At 42.9% G+C, this 20,919-nt stretch overlaps 1 protein-coding gene across 3 annotated transcripts in view; it reads left to right on the top strand.

Moving 5' to 3' along the window:
* RASA4B (RAS p21 protein activator 4B) overlaps positions 1-20,919 on the top strand; it is a 77,332-nt gene that overhangs the window by 27,987 nt on the left and 28,426 nt on the right. Inside the window, exons 2-4 of one of the 3 annotated variants that reach the window (XM_081313127.1) lie at positions 11,869-11,925; positions 13,857-13,970; positions 15,011-15,072. In XM_081313127.1, coding sequence (XP_081169253.1) covers positions 11,869-11,925; positions 13,857-13,970; positions 15,011-15,072 — 233 coding nt within the window. Of the gene's footprint in view, positions 1-11,868; positions 11,926-13,697; positions 14,154-15,010; positions 15,073-20,919 lie in introns of those variants that run through there. The other 2 variants (XM_081313128.1, XM_081313129.1) reach the window with 2 other exon arrangements.

Here is a 20,919-nt window from a genome sequence, read left to right as displayed (position 1 = left end):
ATAGTTAACGTTTGTTGAGCACTTAGGTGTTGCTCAATACATGTTGAGGATACACATGTTGTGCTTAACCTTGATTATTTGAACCATGATTTATTGAGTAAATCACAATTTATTCAGTTTCTGCAGCACGGTGTATTACAAAAAGTAAGATAGTACTAATGAAGGTTAGCACATTTGCAGGTTCCATAATTTAAAATGTATTTCTTACATTTCTTCACTACCCATCTCATTTAAATGGCCTGACTAAGCATATTGTGAAGTGTGGCTATTGTAGCAAAGGGAATAAGGGAAGGGAGGTGAAGAACAATTGGTGCATATACCACAAAGATCGGATCTGAGTGTCAGCGGGATGGCAGGTATCGAGCTGATGAGAAATCCTCTATTGCAGATCTTGGATAGAAACCATCAGGCTTGATAAGAATGATGGTCTGAGATAGTGACTGGATTCCCTCGCCCACGGTGGTGTTTTCCTAGCTAAGATCTTCCTGATTGCATGGCAGAAGAATCTTCAGAAAACAGTGATCTGCTGGATTCCATCTGGCCTGTTGCAGAGTCACCCCTTCCCATCCAACTGTTAGCAGTGGTGGCACAGTGGTTAGAATGCAGTATTGCAGACTAACTCTACCCATAGTATAGTTCGATCCTGACCATCTCAAGGTTGACTCAGCCTTCCATCCTTCCGAGGTTGATAAAATGAAGACCCAGATTGTTGGGGGCAATAGGCTGACTCTGTAAACCGCTGAGAGAGTGCTGCTGTAAAGCACTGTGGAGCAATATATAAGTCTGAGCGCTATTGCCATTGCTACTAGGAGTTCTGCTTTCATGGCTGTCAGAGGGATTGGAATCTCACTGTTGCAGCATAGTTCTTTTTTTTTCCTTTTGTAGATGGTTGGTTCTGGGAATGCTGACCTTGCAGGAGACCAGTTGTGGATTTACAAGAAAGCTGATATTCCCATTGTACAGAAATGAAACGTTTGCAGGGTTCATGTGAATATTCCTCAGAGGTTTATCACTTGTCAGCTTTTGCTAACCCATAGCCCAGGGATCTTCAGACTTGGCCCTTTTATGACTCGTGGACTTCAACTTCCAGAATTCCTCAGCCAGCGTTCCTGGCTGAGGAATTCTGGGAATTGAAGTCCACAAGTCATAAAAGGGACTAGTTTGAAGAACCCTGCCATAGCCAGCTGCTATTTTTCAGCAAGAAAATGCAACAGCTGCTTTATTGATTCCTTGATTCCCAATATGGAGATTCCATGCTTTAGGCAGTCGTGATTTTTCCCCCTCTTTTGTCTGTCAGCACAGCCTCCCTGTTCAAAGTTGGTTGGTGAGGTTGGGGGCTCTCTACGCACACACAGCTCTTTTTGGAAGAACCACTGCTGCTCTGAAAGCAATTGGCACTATTTTCGTGTCTGTGTGGACAATGGCCTCTCTGTTGGCATACTTTCGACACAGGAGGAAGGCACATTATCACAGAGATGAGAATGAGCCATAAGCCGTAGCATTATTTCTTTGACTTTGGCTTAGCATGCTGCATAAATTCAGCCCTCGTTTCTAGCTTAGGAAGTTGTATGTGCCAACCCATTAGTGGTGGGATTCAAATAAGTGAACAACTGGTTCTCTGCATGGATTCCACTTCTGGAAGTCCCTTCTGGGCCTGGGCAACAAAAAATTAGCTACCGGTTCTGCCAAAGTGGTGCAAACCGGCTGAATCCCACCACCGCAACCCATCCAATGGTAGTCTACAAGCCATAGTTTTTGCACAACGTGGCTCAGAACGATACGTGAATCAAGGCAACATAAAGTCAGTTCCTTAGGCAGGGTTCTTGCTTTGTGGAAACACACATGTTGAATGCTGAGGTCCAGTATTTACGACATTTGTAAGTGTCCTGGGATCATGTGATCCCCTTTTGTGACCTTTTGACAATCAAAGTCAATAGGGAAGGCAGATTCACTTAACTTTGTTACTAACGTAACAACTGCAGTGATTCATTTAACAACTGTGGCAAGAAAGATCATAAAATGGGGCAAAATTCACTTAACAACTGTCTCACTTAGGAACAAAAAATTTCGGCTCAATTGTGGTTGTAAATCAAGGATTATCTATATTCTCCATGTTGGGCAGCCATTGTCTTTTATCCAAAAGAAGGCAAACAGCCATTTGCCTGAAATGGTATAGGGTTTCCTGCCTGAGCAGGGTGTTGGACTAGATGACCTCCAAGGTCCCTTCCAACATCATTATTATTATTATTATTATTATTATTATTATTATTATTATTATTATTATTATTATTATTATTATTATTATATTATATTATATTATTATTATTATTATACAAACCAATAGACTTGGCAGATGGCAAAGGTATGGTAATCTGTATAAATGTCTGTTTAACCAGCATTATTCTCCATTTATCCTTAAGGAATATTAAAGTCAGGTGAGCCTGGTGCCTGTTTCTCTTGTTATGCAGCGATTGATTGTGAGGGGATCTCTCATTATGGTTTCAATTTTGAAATTAGTCTGAACTAGAGCCACCTTTTCCAACTTGGCACCCTCCCAGAAATGGAGACTTCAATTCCCAGGAATCTAGGAGTGGACAAGTATGCATTCCAAGTGTCTGTGGAGATTCTCAGTCATCCAGGTCATGGTTGTCCCAAAGGTGCTTTTTCAAAAGGAACACTGCACTTTGTTTTTTCCTTAAAGACATTTTGCTTTTCTTCCAAGATGCTTCTTCAGTTCTGGCTGAATGGTGGAGGATGGAAGGATTTACATTTACATTCCTTGTATCCTCCACCCTTCAGTCAGAACTGAAGGAGCTTCTTGGATAAGAAGTGAAACGTCTTCAAGGAAAAACAAAGTCCAGTTGCTTTTTTGAAAAAGGACTTTTGGGATATGCATTCCAAGGCATTTTATTTCAAATATAAAACCATGACACAAGGCAGGTGCTTAAGATATTGGACTGTCACTGGATGAACGTCCATTTCAGGTCCACCCTCAGCCATAGAAACTGAGTGATTTTTGGCCAGTGACTATCTCAGTCCAACCTGCCTCACAGGAAAATCTATGCATGTGTTCTGTACCAGCCTGCTACCGGCCCTACAGAAAAGGCAGGGACAACCCCTTTACAACCGGCAAGAGGCTGGAATTACGCCTGCCAAATTTATAGCTACAAAAACAAACAAGACACGAACCAAGAAACAGGAGCTTTAAGAAACATGAACCATCCTAGCGGTTGCCTTCAGCAAACCAGCCCTCCCAGACATTCCCCTTATATAGAGTTCAGGGCATGGCTTCTCTCTGCCTCCTTCCGAGAAGCCCCATTGCCTTCCTCTGTTTACTCCTAATTGACTGCCTCCTGCGTCGGGCGTCCTTGAACAGGGCCAGCTGTGGGTCATCTTCATCCACACTGTCAGGCTCACACAGCTGGGTCTCCGTGGTGACCAAGTGGGAGGGGCCTGGCTGAGGGCTATCATCAGCAATATCTTCAACCCCCTCAGCAAGGTCTTCAACACCCCCCTCCTCCTCTGAGTCATCCGACCCAACTGCCGAACCCACAGGCTGACCCTGAATCACAACAGCATGCTTCTGTGAGTTACTGAATGAAACATGGTGTGGAGTCCTTAGCGCTCTCTTATTTTGGTTGTTTTCTTGCAGACATTTCATTATCTAAATAGGTAACATTGCCAGTGCTAGTACTAGTTGGGTAATGTCTATGGAGAGTCTCAGTCATCTGGGTCATGGTTGTCCCAAAAGTGCTTTTCAAAAAGCAACTGGATTGTCTTTGTTTTTTCCCTGAGGATGTTTCGCTTCTCATCCAAGAAGCTTCTTCAGAAGTGAAGATGCTTCTTGGTTTAGAAGTGAAATGTCTTCAAGGGAAAAACAAAGACAATCCAGTTGCCTTTTGAAAAGCACCTTTGGGATAGTTGGGTAATGAAATGTCTGCAAGAAAACAACCAAGCTCAGAGAGCACCAGGGACTCCACAATTCAGCCCTGAGCTACAGTATTCTCTTCTTTTGAAAGATTTTATGTAAGTCTAACAAACAAATTATTTAAATCTGTATTAAACATACTTGGAGATTAACAAGGGAAGAAAAAGTATTTCCAAGCAATTTATGTTTAACATGATATTTTAAAGAAGCTTTCCACCCTTCTCAACAATGCAAGATGGGGACAGCAGGAATTAGACACAGACTCCATTCAGACAATACATTAAGCCACATGCAATCCTATCCCATTTCAACCTTGTCTGCAAAACAAACTCAGATGTGTCCCTGCCTAAGATTTGGTCTATGTGCTGCAAAATAATAATAATAATAATTCTGCAGCTGCAAAAGCTATTGCCCCTTTCCTGGGGAAATGACCCTTATTATCCCGGTTCCCATGAAACATGATTATTTGCAGTTCAAAGGAAATTAATCTTATCTACCACAGATCAGCAGCTTAATGAACTTTCCTGTATCTAGGGAATGCCTGCCAGAAGGCCAAGTGACTAATTGGTAGAAGAAGTTCCAAAATTTTTAATTCGGTAAAATCTTCCCTGTTGATCTCTCTTTTTCTCTTTCCCCCACTCTACATTTGAAGGCCATAAACTTGGAAGACTCAATAGGCAAGTCAACCAATTATTACCTTGATCAGTTGCCAACAACTAAAAAAAGCTTTAGCTTTAAAAGCTGGGATGAAATTTGCCTCTTCCCCCAACATTTGGGCTTAAATATTTCTCTCCAGCTAAAACGAGGAACTCCGGAGGTAAAAAAAATATCTGACCTCAGTTGCTTTCATCACCAAGTATGGTTGAGAAAGTGCAAATTGTGGGGGGATTTGCCAACTGGTGTAAACAGTACTTTTATTAAGTTTATCGCAAGCCAGATATGAGTCATAAGAACATAAAAACATGAAATAGCTTTGCTGGAGCAATATGAAGACCATATTATCCAGCTTTTGGTTTATTGCAGAACCAGCTGGATGCCTCTGGGTGCTTATGAGAAGATGGAAACATTCTCTGCTCCCACTTTTTTGTTCCTTGAAAGTGATAGCAGAATATTTGAAAGCATAGGCCCCTAAAATCAACTTCCCTCCGTCCAGTGCGCTCCCACAGAGAGGGCCTCCTCAGGGTGCCTCCGATCAAAGAATGCCGATTGGTGGCCCCCAGGGGGAGGGCGTTCTCTGTGGGTGCGCCAGACCTATGGAACCGGTCGGCCCCCGACCTTTGCTCCTTCCGGCGCGATCTCAAAACCTTCTTTTTTGAACAAGCTGGCCTGGTCTGACGGGATGGGGTTGGGTTTTTTATAATTAGTTTTAATTTTTAATATGTATCAATTACTACGGGCATAGTTGTTTAATCACTTTTTAATTTTTGTATCCTGTTTTTTATTATGTATTGCCCTGTTCACCGCCCTGAGTCCTTTGGGAGAAGGGCGGTATACAAATTAAATTATTAAATTAAATTAAATTAAATTAAATTAAATTAAATTAAATTAAATTAAAATCCAAAGTCTTCAATAGGTAGACCTGTCCTCTATTACTTTAGGATTTTCCAGAGATTAATGCTAATCTCAGTTAATACATGAAGAGCTGCCTTAAATTTACTTAATGTCCTGCACCAGAGCATCTGTGGAGGGGAGTGTAGAAAAAAAAACCCCAGGATGGCTATAATCACATCACCAAAGCCCTGCTTCTTTTTATGTGCCTTGTGTTTGCAATATATTTTAAAGGGGAGAAGAGTTCCAAAGTCCCTCGCTGCTCTGTTATTCTTCTAGTCTCTCCAGGCCACACGTGGTGAGCCTCTGCTTCAGGGCAATTGGAGCAGAGCCTCTGCTGCTGGTCTCCTCTCTGCACCAATGTTTCAGGGTTTTTTTTCCCCTTTATTTTTTTATTTTATTTTATTAAATTTATATACCGCCCTATTCCCGTAGGACTCAGGGCGGTTTACAGGGAGGGTTAAAAACAAACATACAAAATTTAAAAACAGATTAAAAATTAATTAAATCAAGTCCCCAAAATTTAAACTAAAACCCAATAAAATTAAAACCCCTCAGCCTGGGCCAGACAGCTCAAAGAGCCAAGTTTTCAGGTCCTGGCGAAATGAGCGAAGGTCGGGGGCAGTCCTAAGTTCCATGGGGAGTTGGTTCCATAGGGCCAGCGCGCCCACAGAGAACGCTCTTCCCCTGGGAATAACCCGCCGGCATTCCTTAACCGGCGGTATCCTGAGAAGGCCCTCCCTGTGGGAGCGCACAGGACGAAGGGAGCTTGATGCCGGCAGCAGGTGTTCCCTCAGATAATCCAGACCCAAGCCATTTAGGGCTTTATAGGTCATCACCAGCACCTTGAATCTCACCCGAAGGGCAACCGGAAGCCAATGCAGCTCGCGGAGTAGAGGTGTTGCATGGGAGTATCGGGAAACCCCCATCACAACTCGCACGGCCGCATTCTGCACCAGTTGAAGCCTCCGAGTGGTCCTCAAGGGCAGCCCCATGTAGAGAGCGTTGCAGTAGTCTAAACGGGAACAGTGCTAGCTGTGGGAACAGTGCTAGCTGGAGTACCAATAATCCTCAACTTACGACTGGAGATCTAATGGACATATCTGGAAGGTACTTCCAACCCAGCTTCAAGGTCTGATGGTCACCCTCTCTTCACTGTCACATGACTGCACTCCTGCGGCTTAGTAACTGGGCCACATTTATGGACGTAGTCACATGACCGGCATTTTACGACAGTTTTGCAGAACGGCAGGATTTACTTTGTTTTCAGCAAAACTGTGGCCGTAGTAAACCATTGGTTCACTTAAAGATTGTCATAAAAGAGGTTGTAAAATCAGGTCAGTCACATGACTGACCCATTTTATCACCATCACAAATTGCGACCGAACCTGACAGGCTCCATTATGGTTGTAGCTTGAGGACTACCTGTATCAGGCCTTTCATTTCCTTGTTGGTTAAGTAGATGGAGTTTCTGTCTCTGCATTGCTTCATCTCCCCCCCCGCCCCCCAGTGTCAGGGAGGGGCAATGAAGATGAAAGCATCAAAGTCAGAGGTTACATACATCCGAGCTACAGATATTCGCCACTATCACAAAGTTACATTCTATTTTAATTCCTACCAACTCCAGGCAAAAGGATTGAGCAGTAGAACCATTGCTATTAAGGGGATGTGATGCCTCAGCCAAAGACACTGAACCCGTCAGCTGGGAAGCTGACAGCCCGGGTTCAAGACCTGAACACTGTGAAATGGGGTGAGCTCCAGTCACCTACCCTAGTTCCTGCCCACCTAGCAGTTCAAAAGCATCCCAATGTGAGTAGATAAGTAGTGGGAAGGTTCCGTGCACCACATGACCACAGAAGCTGGCTCCCTTGGCTAAGAAATGGAGGTGAGCACCAGCCCCTAGAGTCTTGCCCGACTGGACATAGGAAACCTTTACCACTGCTAGTACATAGAGCAGTGATTCCCAACCTTTTCTATACCCCGCAACCCTAGAACGCTTCTGATACATTCTCGCAACCCTTACATAAATAATACCTGGTTATGCAGACCCAGGTTTTTGTACCCCCTGGAATATCGGAATACGCAAGCACCCCCGGTTGGGAACCCCTGACGTAGAGGTACCAGGCTATGCCAATAAGCATCTGATATGAAATGTCTCCTTATTCCCTGATTATCCCAGTGCAGCTAGAAGTATATGTTAGATTACCCTTTTTGTGACCCTCATTCTTCTGTGCTTGTTTATAAGTTCCATCCAGCCCAAATCCTCCTTAATGTTAATTGAAAGCTTCCTGTTTGGCTATGGTTTTTCCATCTGTTTTATTGTTCTCTGGCTAGGCAGCTGAGTGATTACCCTTTATATAATCAGCTTTTGTTCTTCCGGGAGGTGGGCAGTGGGTGGATGGATGGATAGAGCTTGATATTGGGGAGAAAGCAATCAGTAGTTGAAATAGCTCTCCTTGCAACTATCACAACCTAAATGAAGAGCAACTAACATGGTAATTTCTCAGGTCTGAGCAATTTAAGAGGAGGAATAAACAGGCTGCCTCAGGCAGGAATGGAGCTGACTTCACTTAATAAGCAGAGGCTAGAATTCATTTGTTAGGAAAAATACTGGCTTTTTGCATTGTAGGTAGTAAGCTAGGAAATAAGTTAGACTCCAGGGTTCTAATTATAATTTAACTGAAATAGCACTATATTCTTTTTCTATTTATCTTCCTCTGCACCTCCCTACCCTTCTTGTCTTTCCTGCAAGCATCTTCAATTTTTGCCCTGACTTTGCTATATAGGTGAGTTACTTTTATGCCAAGCAAACATCATACTTTCCATAGAACTTAGTGCAAAGTCAGAGACCCAGGTATATCCTCTCTCCCAAACTCTGTATATGTCACCTGGCTATAAAGACAGGAACACAGTTAGTCCCTGTTCAGTTGCCTGTGATCTGCAGAGCAATTACCTTGTCTCTGAAAATGCCAACTGCCACAATTGCCAACAAAACCTCAGGAAATCCATGGTCGCTAAACCTTGAAGCTCAACACTTGTGGGTCCTTGGTGTTCTCTGAGTTTATTGGTAGTCTTGCAGACATTTCATTACCAAACTAGGTAACATCATCAGTGCTATAAGGGAGGGGTTTGCTCTTATTTTTATATATTAATGCCTTGTCAGTGTTGATGGGAGTGTTCTTGGCGGTTCCTTGATTAGATTTATTTACTGTTAGCTTGTTTGTCTGGATTGGTAGTTCCTGGATTGGTAGTTCCTGGACTGGTAGTTCCTGGATTGGTAGTTCCTGCATTGGTAGTTCCTGGACTGGTAGTTCCTTTGTCTCTGCCAAATGTCACCCTTTTCTTTTCACGGAGCAATGCAGGACAGTTGCCCCTAGATTAGCATATGGGGGGTTGCCTTATCCAAACAATGGTTCAGTACTTGGAATGATCAGATGAGCTAATAGCTTTGCTCAAGGTAGCCAAATAAATTAATCCCAAATTTTATTCCCATATTTTGAGTTCTGGGCCTCTCTGAATCATCAAAAGCTTTCTTCACACCAATAATACAATCATGTTAAAGTTGGCCGAAGGAGAAAATCATTCAATGATGGAAAAGAACCATATTATCTAATTGGTTTATTTTTAATGAATTTTAAATCCAGAGAATTGAGTGTTTGTTGTACTCTTTTCTGCAGTATTGAGTGACTTCACTCCCTCCCTTCATAAGTTCAGCCCACAAAGGAAAAAACTGTTGCCCACCTTTGTTGTCAAATCTATTGTTGAAAAAATCCAGTTATGATTCCTCAAAGTGCAGTAGAATGAATTTCCAGATCATTTTTATCGACTGAATCAGGAAATCGGTGAGCTGTGTCTCTCGTCTTGTAGACTCTGATTCTGCGCTTATGGCATTATTTTCCAGCCTATCGAACAGCCAGCTGGGAATAATTTTCTAGCCTTGGCCCCTCTGGTTTTCCAGAATCAAAAGAGAACTTTGCCTTTCCTAGTTCCTTCTGTGCAGAAGAAAACAATTGAGACATTTCCTTATTGTGTCTCCCCACTTGGCTTTCCAGTTTTCTATGTCTCAAAGGAGGAAAATAAGATTAAAAGGAAAAAAAACCCCTTTCTGGCAACACTTTGGTCTCGGCACATCCTTTCCATAACTAGGATTCTTATCCAGCATTTATATTCAAGCTACGAACTTTGAACAAAATACTAGGTTCTTTTTGAATTTTTTTCAGAGATTTGAACAAATCTGTACTTAGTTCTGTCTGTCAGTAAGTCGCATAGGCCAGTGTTTCTCAACCTTGGCAGCTTGAAGATGTGTGGACTTTAACTCCCAGAATTCCCCAGCCAGCATACACTGGCTGGGGAATTCTGGGAGTTAAAGTCCAAGCATCTTCAAGTTGCCAAGGTTGAGAAACATTGGCAAGCACTGTTGTAGTTCTGCGCATCTTCAAGCCAGTTGTTAGCAGTCTGGGAAACTTGGTAGTATCTTTGGCAAAGACTGTCAGAAGGTCAGCAGTTAGGTGGGTCAAATCCCGAGTGCCGCGTAACAGAGTGAGCGCCTGTTACTCATCCCAGCTTCTGACAACCTAACAGTTTGAAAGCACGTAAAAATGCTAGTAGAAAAATAGGGACCACTACGGTGGGAAGGTAACAGCGTTCCGTGCACCTTTGGCATCTAGTCATACAGGCCACATGACCACGGAGACGTCCTCGGACAAGTGCTGGCTCTTCGGCTTTGAAATGGAGATGAGCACCGGCCCCTAGAGTTGGAAATGACTAGCACGCATGTGCGGGGGAATACCTTTATATATATACACATACACATGCACACACACACACACACACACACACACACACACACACATACCTTGCCGGCTCCAAATCTTTATGTATGTGTGTGTGTGTGTGTGTGTGTATATATACATATATATATATATATATATATATATATATATATATATATATATATATATATATATATATATATATATATATATATATATATATATATATATATATATATATATATATATATATATATATATATATATATATATATATATATATATATATATATATATATATATATATATATATATATATATATATATACATATATATATATATATATATATACACATATATATATATATACATACATATATATATATACATACATACATATATATATATATACATACATATATATATATATATATATATATATATATATATATATATATATATATATATATATATATATATATATATATATATATATATATATATATATATATATATATATATATATATATATATATATATATATATATATATATATATATATATATATATATATATATATATATATATATATATATATATATATATATATATATATATATATATATATATATCTGTGTGTGTGTTTTCTGAGGTTTTCGCGGGTGTTTGTATGTGGATCTTTGGTCATTCGGGTTTTTTCCCCACGTAGAATTGAAGGTGTAAAAGCAACGTTTCGACGGAATCCCATCTGTCATCCTCAGGCTGGTGGCTTCAGCTTCCTTCTTCTGGGAAAAGCATGTGGTAGTGGCTGTTTGTTCCTCTTTTTTAAACTGCCAGAGGGGGTGTGTTCTGTGGGTGGAGGTGTGCTCTGATTGGGTGGGGGATTAGGTGTGTTCTGATTGGGTGGGAGTGTGTTTTGAATGGGGGGGTGTTCTGATTGGTTGGGGGTGTGTTTTGAGTGGATGGGCTGGTCTTAGCTGCCAGCCTTAGACCTGAGCTGGTGAGTTGTGCTGCTTTTGTTCGGCTTCGTGTTTGTGGTGGTGCCATGTTTTTATAGTGGGTGTCAGTTTGCTTACTGTGTGGTTTGGAGGGGTTTAAAGTGGCTGATGTTGCAGCTGTAGTTAGGTTTCTGTTTTGTGGTTGTGCGTCGTTATCATTGTGGGTTCGGATTTGCTTTTTGAATGGTTGTGTGGTGGTGATGTCATGTGATGTTATCATGAGTTTGGGTCTGGTATCCCAACCACCAAGAATGATTCAAAACACACCCCCACCCAATCAGAACACACCCACCATTCAAAACACACTCCCACCCAATCAGAACACACTTAATCCCCCACCCAATCAGAGCACACCTCCACCCACAGAACACACCCCCTCTGGCAGTTTAAAAAAGAGGAACAAACAGCCACATGCTTCTCCCAGAAGAAGGAAGCTGAAGCCACTAGCCTGATGATGACGGATGGGATTCCGTCGAAACGTTGCTCCTACACCTTTAGTTCTACGCGGGGAAAAACCCGAATGACCAAAGATCCATATATATGTGTGTGTGTATATATATATTTGTGTAAATTTTATATATATAAATCTCCTTATATGTATTGTTCTTTTCTCCTTTTCAGAACAGGTAGCAGTGACCCCTACTGTATTGTGAAAATTGACAATGAAACAATAATTAGGTAAGCCAGAGCACTTTTTTTTTCTTTCCCTTGTTGAATTTTAAAAAGACCACAGTCAAAACTTGCAAGAATGGTATATTAATTTTACCTTCCCTTAAGCTCTCAGAGCAGGGCTACAGATGTTACATTACAGCCAGTCCTCAACGTATTACTACAATTGGAACCGGAAATTCCATCACTAAGCAGTGTGGTTGTTAAGTGAGTCACACACCTGATTTTATGATTTTTTTTGCCGCTGTCATTAAATGAAACATATGGTCATTAAAAGCAAATCCAGCTTTCCCCATTGATTTTCCTTGTCAGAAGAACTCTGGGAAAGTGGCAAATGGCGATCATGTGATCCAATTGTCATAAATACATGCTAGTTGCCAAGCGCCAACTTTTGATCATGTGATCACAGGGATCCTGTGACTGTCTTAAGTGCAAGTACTATTCAAACCATGTTTTCATCATCATTGTAACTTTGGACAGTCACTAAATGATTGGCTGTAATTTGAGGATGATCTGTATGTCATGCCCACATGTACAAGGTGTTATGTGACTTCCATCCAGTCCCATATCTTGGAGGGGTGGAACGTTTTTCTATTTTCACACAGTGTGTACCTTGTGATATGATCACATAGCTGGCCAGAAGGGCACGTACTACCTGCCCAGTTTCATTCTTACAGGGAATTCTCAGATGTAATTAGTCACAGATGAACATCTGGCTTCCAACATCTGATGATTCCCAATAAGGATGAATCATGCAATGTTTGCCTTCTGGTGCTCTGTGGAACTGAATTAAAAACCCAGCCTAAAGAGACACCTGTTGTTTCACCAGCCTGGTGAAACTTTACTTGGAAGTTCGAAATCATAGTAACAATTGCTTTCAAGACATTGGTCTGCATCCACAATATTTTAGTCTTCATTGTACAGTAGATCAGTAAAAAAAGAAAAATCAAACTGAGGTGAGCCAACTCTACATATATTAATTCTGTAACTGATATATGAATGGCAAAATGGTCTATCCTAGTGCCAAGAATTAACTTGAGGGAATAAATCAGGGGAGAAATAAGCTGAAATAAACATGGTGACAGGATTTATGATAAGGCAACTAAAACGATACACAGGATTATTGAAACTATATATTTAACTGTTGTTAAGCAAATAAAATTGTCTTAATCTAATGTTTTGTAAAGAAAGATACGTTGGGGAAAGGGGAAATCAAATGAAATTAACATATGGAATATAAAAATTAATTGTTAAGGACTGTCTTATAAATGTTACCCAGACAACATTCTGTTTTATAATGATTTATGTTATGTTAAAAAATTCCAATAAAATATTTACAAAAAAAAAATCAGAAAAAGAGAAGGGGAACAAATTAAAAAAAAACAAACCTTGAGGGAATAAATCCAACTCTTCCTTCTCTATCTGCTTAATCATTCGAGGTGAGCTATTCTGTAACCTTCCTAACATTTCTGTCTCCTGCCCTGAATCTGGAAAGAAATCTGACTATTTCAGGTTCATAGATTGTGGGTAACACCAACACTGTAGGATTTGCCTGTTCAAAATAAATTCATAAAATAAAATACAGCCTCTTACCTAACAAGTTGACTACTCAGTTTTTTTTTTGTTTTTTTTATTTTAATTCCATTTATATCCCGCCCTTCTCCGAAGACTCAGGGCGGCTTACAAGCTTAGCAGTAGCCTTCATTCTATGTATATGCCTGCTTATTAGGGCTTTCACACACACCCCAAGCGGCATTATTACAAAGTTAAATATCTTCCTGGGGCTTTGCTGAAATTACTGGTAAAAATACATTGTTGTAGAAAAATGTATTATTGTTGGTTTATCTTTTTCTTTTCTTTAAAAAAACACCTCTTTTTGTTATATACAATCACTTTGGTGAGGGGAAATGGACCTTTGATTGACTTCCTCTTTCCCTCAGGACAGCCACGGTGTGGAAAACTCTCTTTCCTTTTTGGGGTGAAGAATATGAAGTCCACTTGTCTCCCAGTTTCCGTTGTGTATCCTTCTACGTGATGGATGAAGATGCACTGAGGTATATTATTGCTCCTTTTAGAGCGATCCCTTCTCCTTGTCCCCTGCCTTTAGTGACAACGCCTCACATCATGAAGCAGCCGTGGGACAACTTCCCTGCTGAGCGCACTTGCTGCACTGTGTATTTTTTAAGAGAGTAAGAAAAGTGTCTTTCACATTGGAGCTTGGCCCCTGGTGACTTCATGTAGGTATTCACGTAGTACAAAGTTATTTGAGATCTCCTCCTTCTCCTTCTCCTTCTCTTTCTCCTTCTCCTTCTTCTTCTCCTCCTCCTCCCCCTCCTCCTCCTGTTTTCTTGCAAGTTCCCTTATCCAGGTATTCAAGAAGTTCCGCCCTTATTAGCTTTTCAAGCTATCTGAAGGGGACAGTTGTAGTGTGAGGAGCTCCTTTTCAGAATTCTTCATTCTAATCCTTGCCGGCTTCCTCCCTTTCAGGAGTAGGTATTTTGTGACCAGTGATCACTGTCAGTCCCAATCAGGTTTTTGAAGGATAGGATTCTCCCTTCTTATTTTTTCTAAAGAGGAGAAAACTGCATACAATACAACTCCAATCAAAGTCAGTGGGTAATTGCATTATACAACGTTTGCCCACTAGGTGGAATTAGATTTTGTTGGCTTGGGGATGGGTGACTGGATGGAGAAGAAGTGCTTTATATAGGCTTTTTAAAGAAATATATAGATTCCTCACAGGTGTTTCCTAGCATCTCCAGAGTTTCCAAGCAGGGTTAGGGTTATATGAGAAGAAGAAAGCAAATACATTGGCAGAGGAACAAATGATTAAAAGGTGAGAGCAAAAGCAGAATCAGGTAACATTTTGAAAGAGTTGGTTCTAAAAGTCAATAAAGATTATTGTACAGGCCATTGTGACACAAAGAGGCAGTGATCCTGTTGTGGGTCCTCCTGGTTCCCACCTAAAATATTAATATATTTTCAGCTCTAGGTTCCCCATCTGTATAATGTTGAAGTGCTGTGGGGTTGGCTATTTGGTTGGTGATGACACTTCATTTACCTTGTCTCGCCTTGTTTGTCTTCCTTGTATCAGCCGGGATGATGTCATTGGGAAAGTGTGCATCCCCCAAAGTTTGTTGGCCGAGCATCCAAAAGGTGAGATTTGATCTTGGCTGAGAAAGACATCTTTTCATTTGAATGAGTAAATGGAATGGATGCAGAAATGAATGTCATAATTTCTTCTCCCTTTTGAATCTACTGTTAGAACTATTTCCTGTCCAGGTATGCTATTTCTAAAAGCTGACTGATCAATACTTCTCCTTGCAAAGGGGGCACGATAGCTCAGTGTTAAAGATGCTGAGCTTGTCAGCTGGAAAGCTGACAGCCCGGGTTCAAGACCAAGTGACGCATAACAGGGTGAGTTCCTGTTACTTGCCTCAGCTCCTAGCAATTCAAGAGCATGCAAATGCAAATAGATAAATAGGCACCACTTCGGCAGGAAGGTAACAGCAGTCCGTGCCCCTCAGCGTATAGTCATATGGGCCACATGGCCATGGAATCATCTTCAGACGATGGCTCCTTTGGCTAAGAAATGAAGATGAGCAATGCCCCCTGGAGTCGGACACAACTTGCCTTTACCTTTTTGCTTGCAAGCTCCAAATCTAATTCATTTGCCTGAATAAAGAGGCAAGCTGAAAAGCTTGGAGACACTCACCTCATCTCACTTCATCCAGGGGTATCATGGTTAAAGCTGGCTGGAGAGGTTGTAGCTCAGAAGAGGGGAGGAAAATCATTAGCTTTTGACAACAGCCAGATTTATTGGATGAGTTCACAGTAACTTGCTAAATCCAAGTTAATCAGACAAAATGTGGGTATCACAGAACATCTTGTGCTCCATATTATGCCTTCATTGGATCTTCTGGTTCACCCTTTGTGCTAAGCTAATGATAGGGTTCTCACAATGCACTGAATACAAAATCCTATTTTAACTATGTTGTGTGTGAACCATACATTTGTGGTGTCCTGTCTTGCTTATTCTTTAATTTTTCCTTATTTTGTCTGGTCTTGCTTCAGCTTGTATTCAAACACATTGCTCAGAATAGAACCCAACATTCCAAGTGCAGTTAAACCAACACAGAATTCAGTGGAATTCTTAATTCCCCTCAGCTGAGTACTGGGGAATGCTGGCTGGGGAATTCTGGGAGTTGAAGTCCACACATCTTCAAGCTGCCAATGTTCAGAAACACCATTCTAGATCACCCAGTATCTGTATTCTTGCTGTCTCCACTATCTCAGTGCTGATTTAGATGCTACATAACGTAAACTCCTGGGGCCTCTCTTCTCAGTCAAAGCCAACCTAGAATCTTTAGAGCTGCAAATAGTCTTAATTGCCATAACTTCTTCAGAGCAGAATCTCTTGCTTTTTCTTTTCTTTTTCCTCCCAGTTCTTGATGATCTGTCATTCTCTGTTTTTCAGCAGCAACCTGAACCACAGCAGAGAAGGGAAGACACTTTTTTTTTAGCAGAACTCCCTCTTAATGTGCACAGAATGTTTATTTTATTTTATTTCAGTTCTTTTCTAATTTCCATGCTACACAGGAGCTAAAGAGAGAACGTGAGCTGCTTGCTTAAGAATCTGGGAGGATCTATTGGAAGCAAACTGACTCATCTTTGAGATGAGGGCAGGGAGAAATTCTCTCTCTGCAGCTAGAAAAGCTGTTGCTGGGGCTGAATTTGAAAGCTCTTTTGAAGGCAAAAAAGGAGCATAGAAATTCTTTTCTTAGGATTCCAGTTCAAGTCTCCATTTGAAAATATTACAGAGCAGGTTGACCAGCTAGGGTGCAACATGTGCCTTAACCATGCGCTGGATTTTGTCAGCTCAGCTGGATATTTTTAAGTGTGTCTTGGAGTCAGTACTGACACTTGGTGACTGCCTGGACTTTCCTTGTTATGTTTTTTTTGCAACATTTTTTTGGAAGAGGTTTGTTCTTACCTTCTTCCTAGGGCTGAGAGAGAGGAACTGGCCCAAATCACCCTGCTGGCTTCATGCCTAAGATAGGACTAGAACTTACAGTCTCTTGGTTTTAGGTAGGTTATGTTGCCTGTTTAACCTTCTTTTCCAAGAAAAGAGAATAAGCATTCTTCCTTTAGTAACCCCAACTTCCTTCTAGTTTAGGTGGGATTAGAATGGGGAACAACTGGGGATAAACAGTGGCTGTGTTCAAAACAACACCATTAAGTCAGTCAAAAAGGGAGCAGACAGGCTATACGTGGTTCCTATAAACTTTAGCTAGATACCTCTGTGCTTGTGCGTCTGTGTGCGTGTGGTTTAATGTGCTTTGCAAACCCTCCTTGTGTTTTGTTTTTAGTTTATGGTTTACTTTATCATTCAGAAAATGAGTCACTTCGGTAACCAGGCGAAGCACATTGGGAGAACGCAGCTGTTGGTTTTGGGTTTTTCGCTAATAAATGAGCCACAAGGCAAGAAACAATGCAACGTATTTGGCTGCTGTACAACGTCACTGGCTGCTAACAAAAGGAGGTCCACAGTGCTGGAAAAGATTCAGTTTCATTAAGACTGGATGCAGGTGTTTTAAATAAAGAATCAGCCACTTTAATCCCCTAAGCAGATTGGAAAAGGGCCGCTAGGAACTCGGAAAACTGCCCAATTGAATCATCTAGGAATTTGTCCCTTTGGCACCATCCTCTCCTTCAACATTGTGCAAAGCTGGCTTGTGATTTCAGCGTAATTAATTTAATTTAATTTAATTTAATAATTTGATTTCTATACCGCCCTTCTCCCGAAGGACTCAGGGCGGTGAACAGGGCAATACACAATAAAAAACCAGATACAAAAATTAAAAAACCATTAAAAACCAATTAAACATCATGCCCATAAAATCAATACATAATTAAGTTAAAAACTAATTTTAAAAACCCAACCCCATCCCGTCAGACCAGGCCAGCTTGTTCGAAAAAGAATGTTTTAAGATCGCGCCGGAAGGAGCGAAGGTCGGGGGCCGTCCGGAGCTCAACCGGTAAGCTGTTCCAGAGGTCTGGCACGCCCACAGAGAACGCTCTCCCCCTGGGGGTCACCAATCGGCATTCTTTGATCGGCGGCACCCTGAGGAGGCCCTCTCTGTGGGAGCGCACTGGACGGAGGGACGTTGACGCCGGTCGCAGGTGTTGCCGTAGGTAATCCGGACCCATGCCATGAAGGGCTTTGTACGTCATAACTAACACCTTGAACCTCACCCGGAGAGCAACCGGTAGCCAATGCAGCTCGCGGAGCAGAGGTGTAACATGGGAGTATCGGGAAACTCCCAAGACGACTCGCGCGGCTGCATTCTGCACCAGCTGGAGTCTCCGGGTGGACCTCAAGGGCAGCCCCATGTAGAGAGCATTACAGTAGTCTAGACGAGAGGTCACGAGCGCATGAGTGACTGTGCGCAAGGCATCCCGGTCTAGATAGGGCCGCAACTGGCGCACCAGGCGAACCTGGGCAAAGGCCCCCCTAGTCACAGCTCCAATATGCTCTTCCAAGGAGAGCTGTGAATCTAGAAGGACCCCCAAGTTGCGGGCCCTATCTACGGGGGGTAATAGCTCACCCCCCATGGCCAATGATGGGATAATCGGAATTTCCCGGGATGCCGGCACGAACAGCCACTCAGTCTTGTCAGGGTTGAGTCGAAGCCTGTTCCTCCCCATCCAGACCCGGACCGCCTCCAGGCAACGGGACATCACGTCGAGGGCATCGCTGGGGTGGTTTGGGGTAGAAATAAAAAGTTGGGTATCATCAGCATATTGGTGATACCCAACTCCAAAACCACGAATGATCTCACCCAGCGGCTTCATATAGATGTTGAACAGGAGAGGCGAGAGAACCGATCCCTGAGGAACTCCACAAATGAGAGGTCTCAGGGTCGATCTCTGCCCCCCTGCTAACACCGACTGCGAACGTCCCAGGAGGTAAGAGGAGAACCACTGGAGAACCGTGCCTCCCACTCCTAACCCCCTGAGACGTCGCAGCAGGATACCATGGTCGATGGTATCAAAAGCCGCTGAGAGGTCTAAAAGGACTAGGACAGAGGAACAACCCCTGTCCCGAGCCCGCCAGAGATCATTCACCAGCGCGACCAATGCCGTCTCCGTGCTGTACCCGGGCCTGAAACCCGATTGGTACGGGTCTAGGTAGTCAGCTTCCTCCAAGAACAAAGGGAGCTGATGCGCCACCACGCTCTCAACAACCTTCGCCAAAAAGCGAAGGTTGGAGACCGGACGATAGTTGTTTAAAATTGCTGGGTCCAAGGCAGGCTTCTTGAGAAGGGGTCTCACCACCGCCTCCTTCAAGGCGGCGGGAAAACTACCCTGACTCAAAGAAGCAGTAATCACTGCCTGGAGCCAGCCTCGTGTCCCATCCCGGGCTGCATAAGTCAGCCAGGAGGGGCACGGGTCCAACAAACACGTGGTGGAGCTCAGCTTCCCCATGATCTTGTCCACTACTTCAGGGGTCACAGGATCGAACTCTTCCCAGATTAAATCGACAAGACCGCCCGTATCCTCTTCGTCAGACTCTGCCCAGTCGGAGTCCAAACCGGTCCGGATCCGAGCGATTTTGTCGGACAGAAATCGACTAAACTCCTCGGCTCGACCCTGCAAGGGTTCCTCCCTCACCTCCTGATTAAGAAGAGAGCGAGTCACCCTAAACAGGGCGGCCGGGCGATTCTCTGCGGACGCAATGAGGGTGGCAAAGTGGTTAGACCTAGCCACCCTCAATGCTGCGAGATAAGTTCTCGTAAACGACCTTAGTCATAACCGGTCGGATTCGGATCGGCTGGACCTCCAACAGCTCTCTAGGCCCCGTCTCCGACGCTTCATCTCGCGGAGCTCCATGGAGAACCATGGGGCCCGTTGGGATCTGCGTCGGGTCAAGGGCCGCATGGGTACAACTTGGTCGAGTGCCTCTGTGGCTGCCCTTTCCCAGGCTTCCACCAGGGCATCGACCGAGCTGTGAGCAAAGGAGGCAGGTGGGGGCCCAAGCACCGTTTGGAACCGCTCAGGGTCCATAAGGCGCCTAGGGCGGAACCATCTTGTTGGCTCAGCAACCCCACGACAGGGAGTGGCAAAACGGAAGACCATCCGCAGGAGATGATGATCGGTCCATGACAGGGGTAAATTAATTGGGGAACCCCCCCCAAGATCATCTAACCACCGTCCAGATAGAAAAACCAGATCGAGCGTGTGACCCCCTCCGTGAGTTGGGCCCAGAATAACCTGCTTCAGGTCCATGGCCGTCATGGAAGCCATGAACTCCCGAGCTAACTCAGATGATCCCCCCAGGGATGGTAGGTTGAAGTCACCCAAAACTATAAGTTTGGGGAACTCAACCAACTCAATTAAGGGTTGTCCACATGTAGCCTGGGGTTCAAAGGCTGCTTCTAGCACCCTATATGTGATCTGCCACACTTCCAGATCACACTGCTGTTATTCAGTGATAAAACAACCAAATTCGGTCAGTGTAAATGCAGGCCATTTGGAAGGTGGGAAGTCTTGGTGGGGGGGCGGGGGAGGTGAACAGATTGACCTGCTTAGAGATGACTCAGCATAATAGAACAATTCTAAGTGGCCCTGTGGAAAACACAGAAAGCCCAGTTGCAGCTCCAGACATTTTAAATAGTATTTAACCCTGGTCAGCCCCACTAGGTAGACCAGGCCATGAAATCTACTCCATAGGAAGGTGAAAACTACTTTTATTGTAATGAAATTGGTGAAAATACCAGAATGCTGCAAGTCTAATTACACTGTGCAGGTAGTCCTCGACATACAACTGAGCTCAAAATTTCTGTTGTTAAGCAAGACAGTTGTTAAATGAGCTTTGCCCCATTTTACAACCTTTCGTGCCACAGTTGTTAAGTGAATCTCTGCAGTTGTTACGTTAGTAACGTGGTTGTTAAATCAATCTGGCTTCCCTGTTGACTTTTCTTGTCAGAAGGTCACAAAAGG

Source organism: Vipera berus (assembly GCF_964194415.1).
Source record: "Vipera berus genome assembly, chromosome: 1".
NCBI lineage: Eukaryota > Metazoa > Chordata > Lepidosauria > Squamata > Viperidae > Vipera > Vipera berus.
Note: the sequence above shows the minus strand (reverse complement) of the source record. Positions and strands in the feature narration are given on the sequence as shown.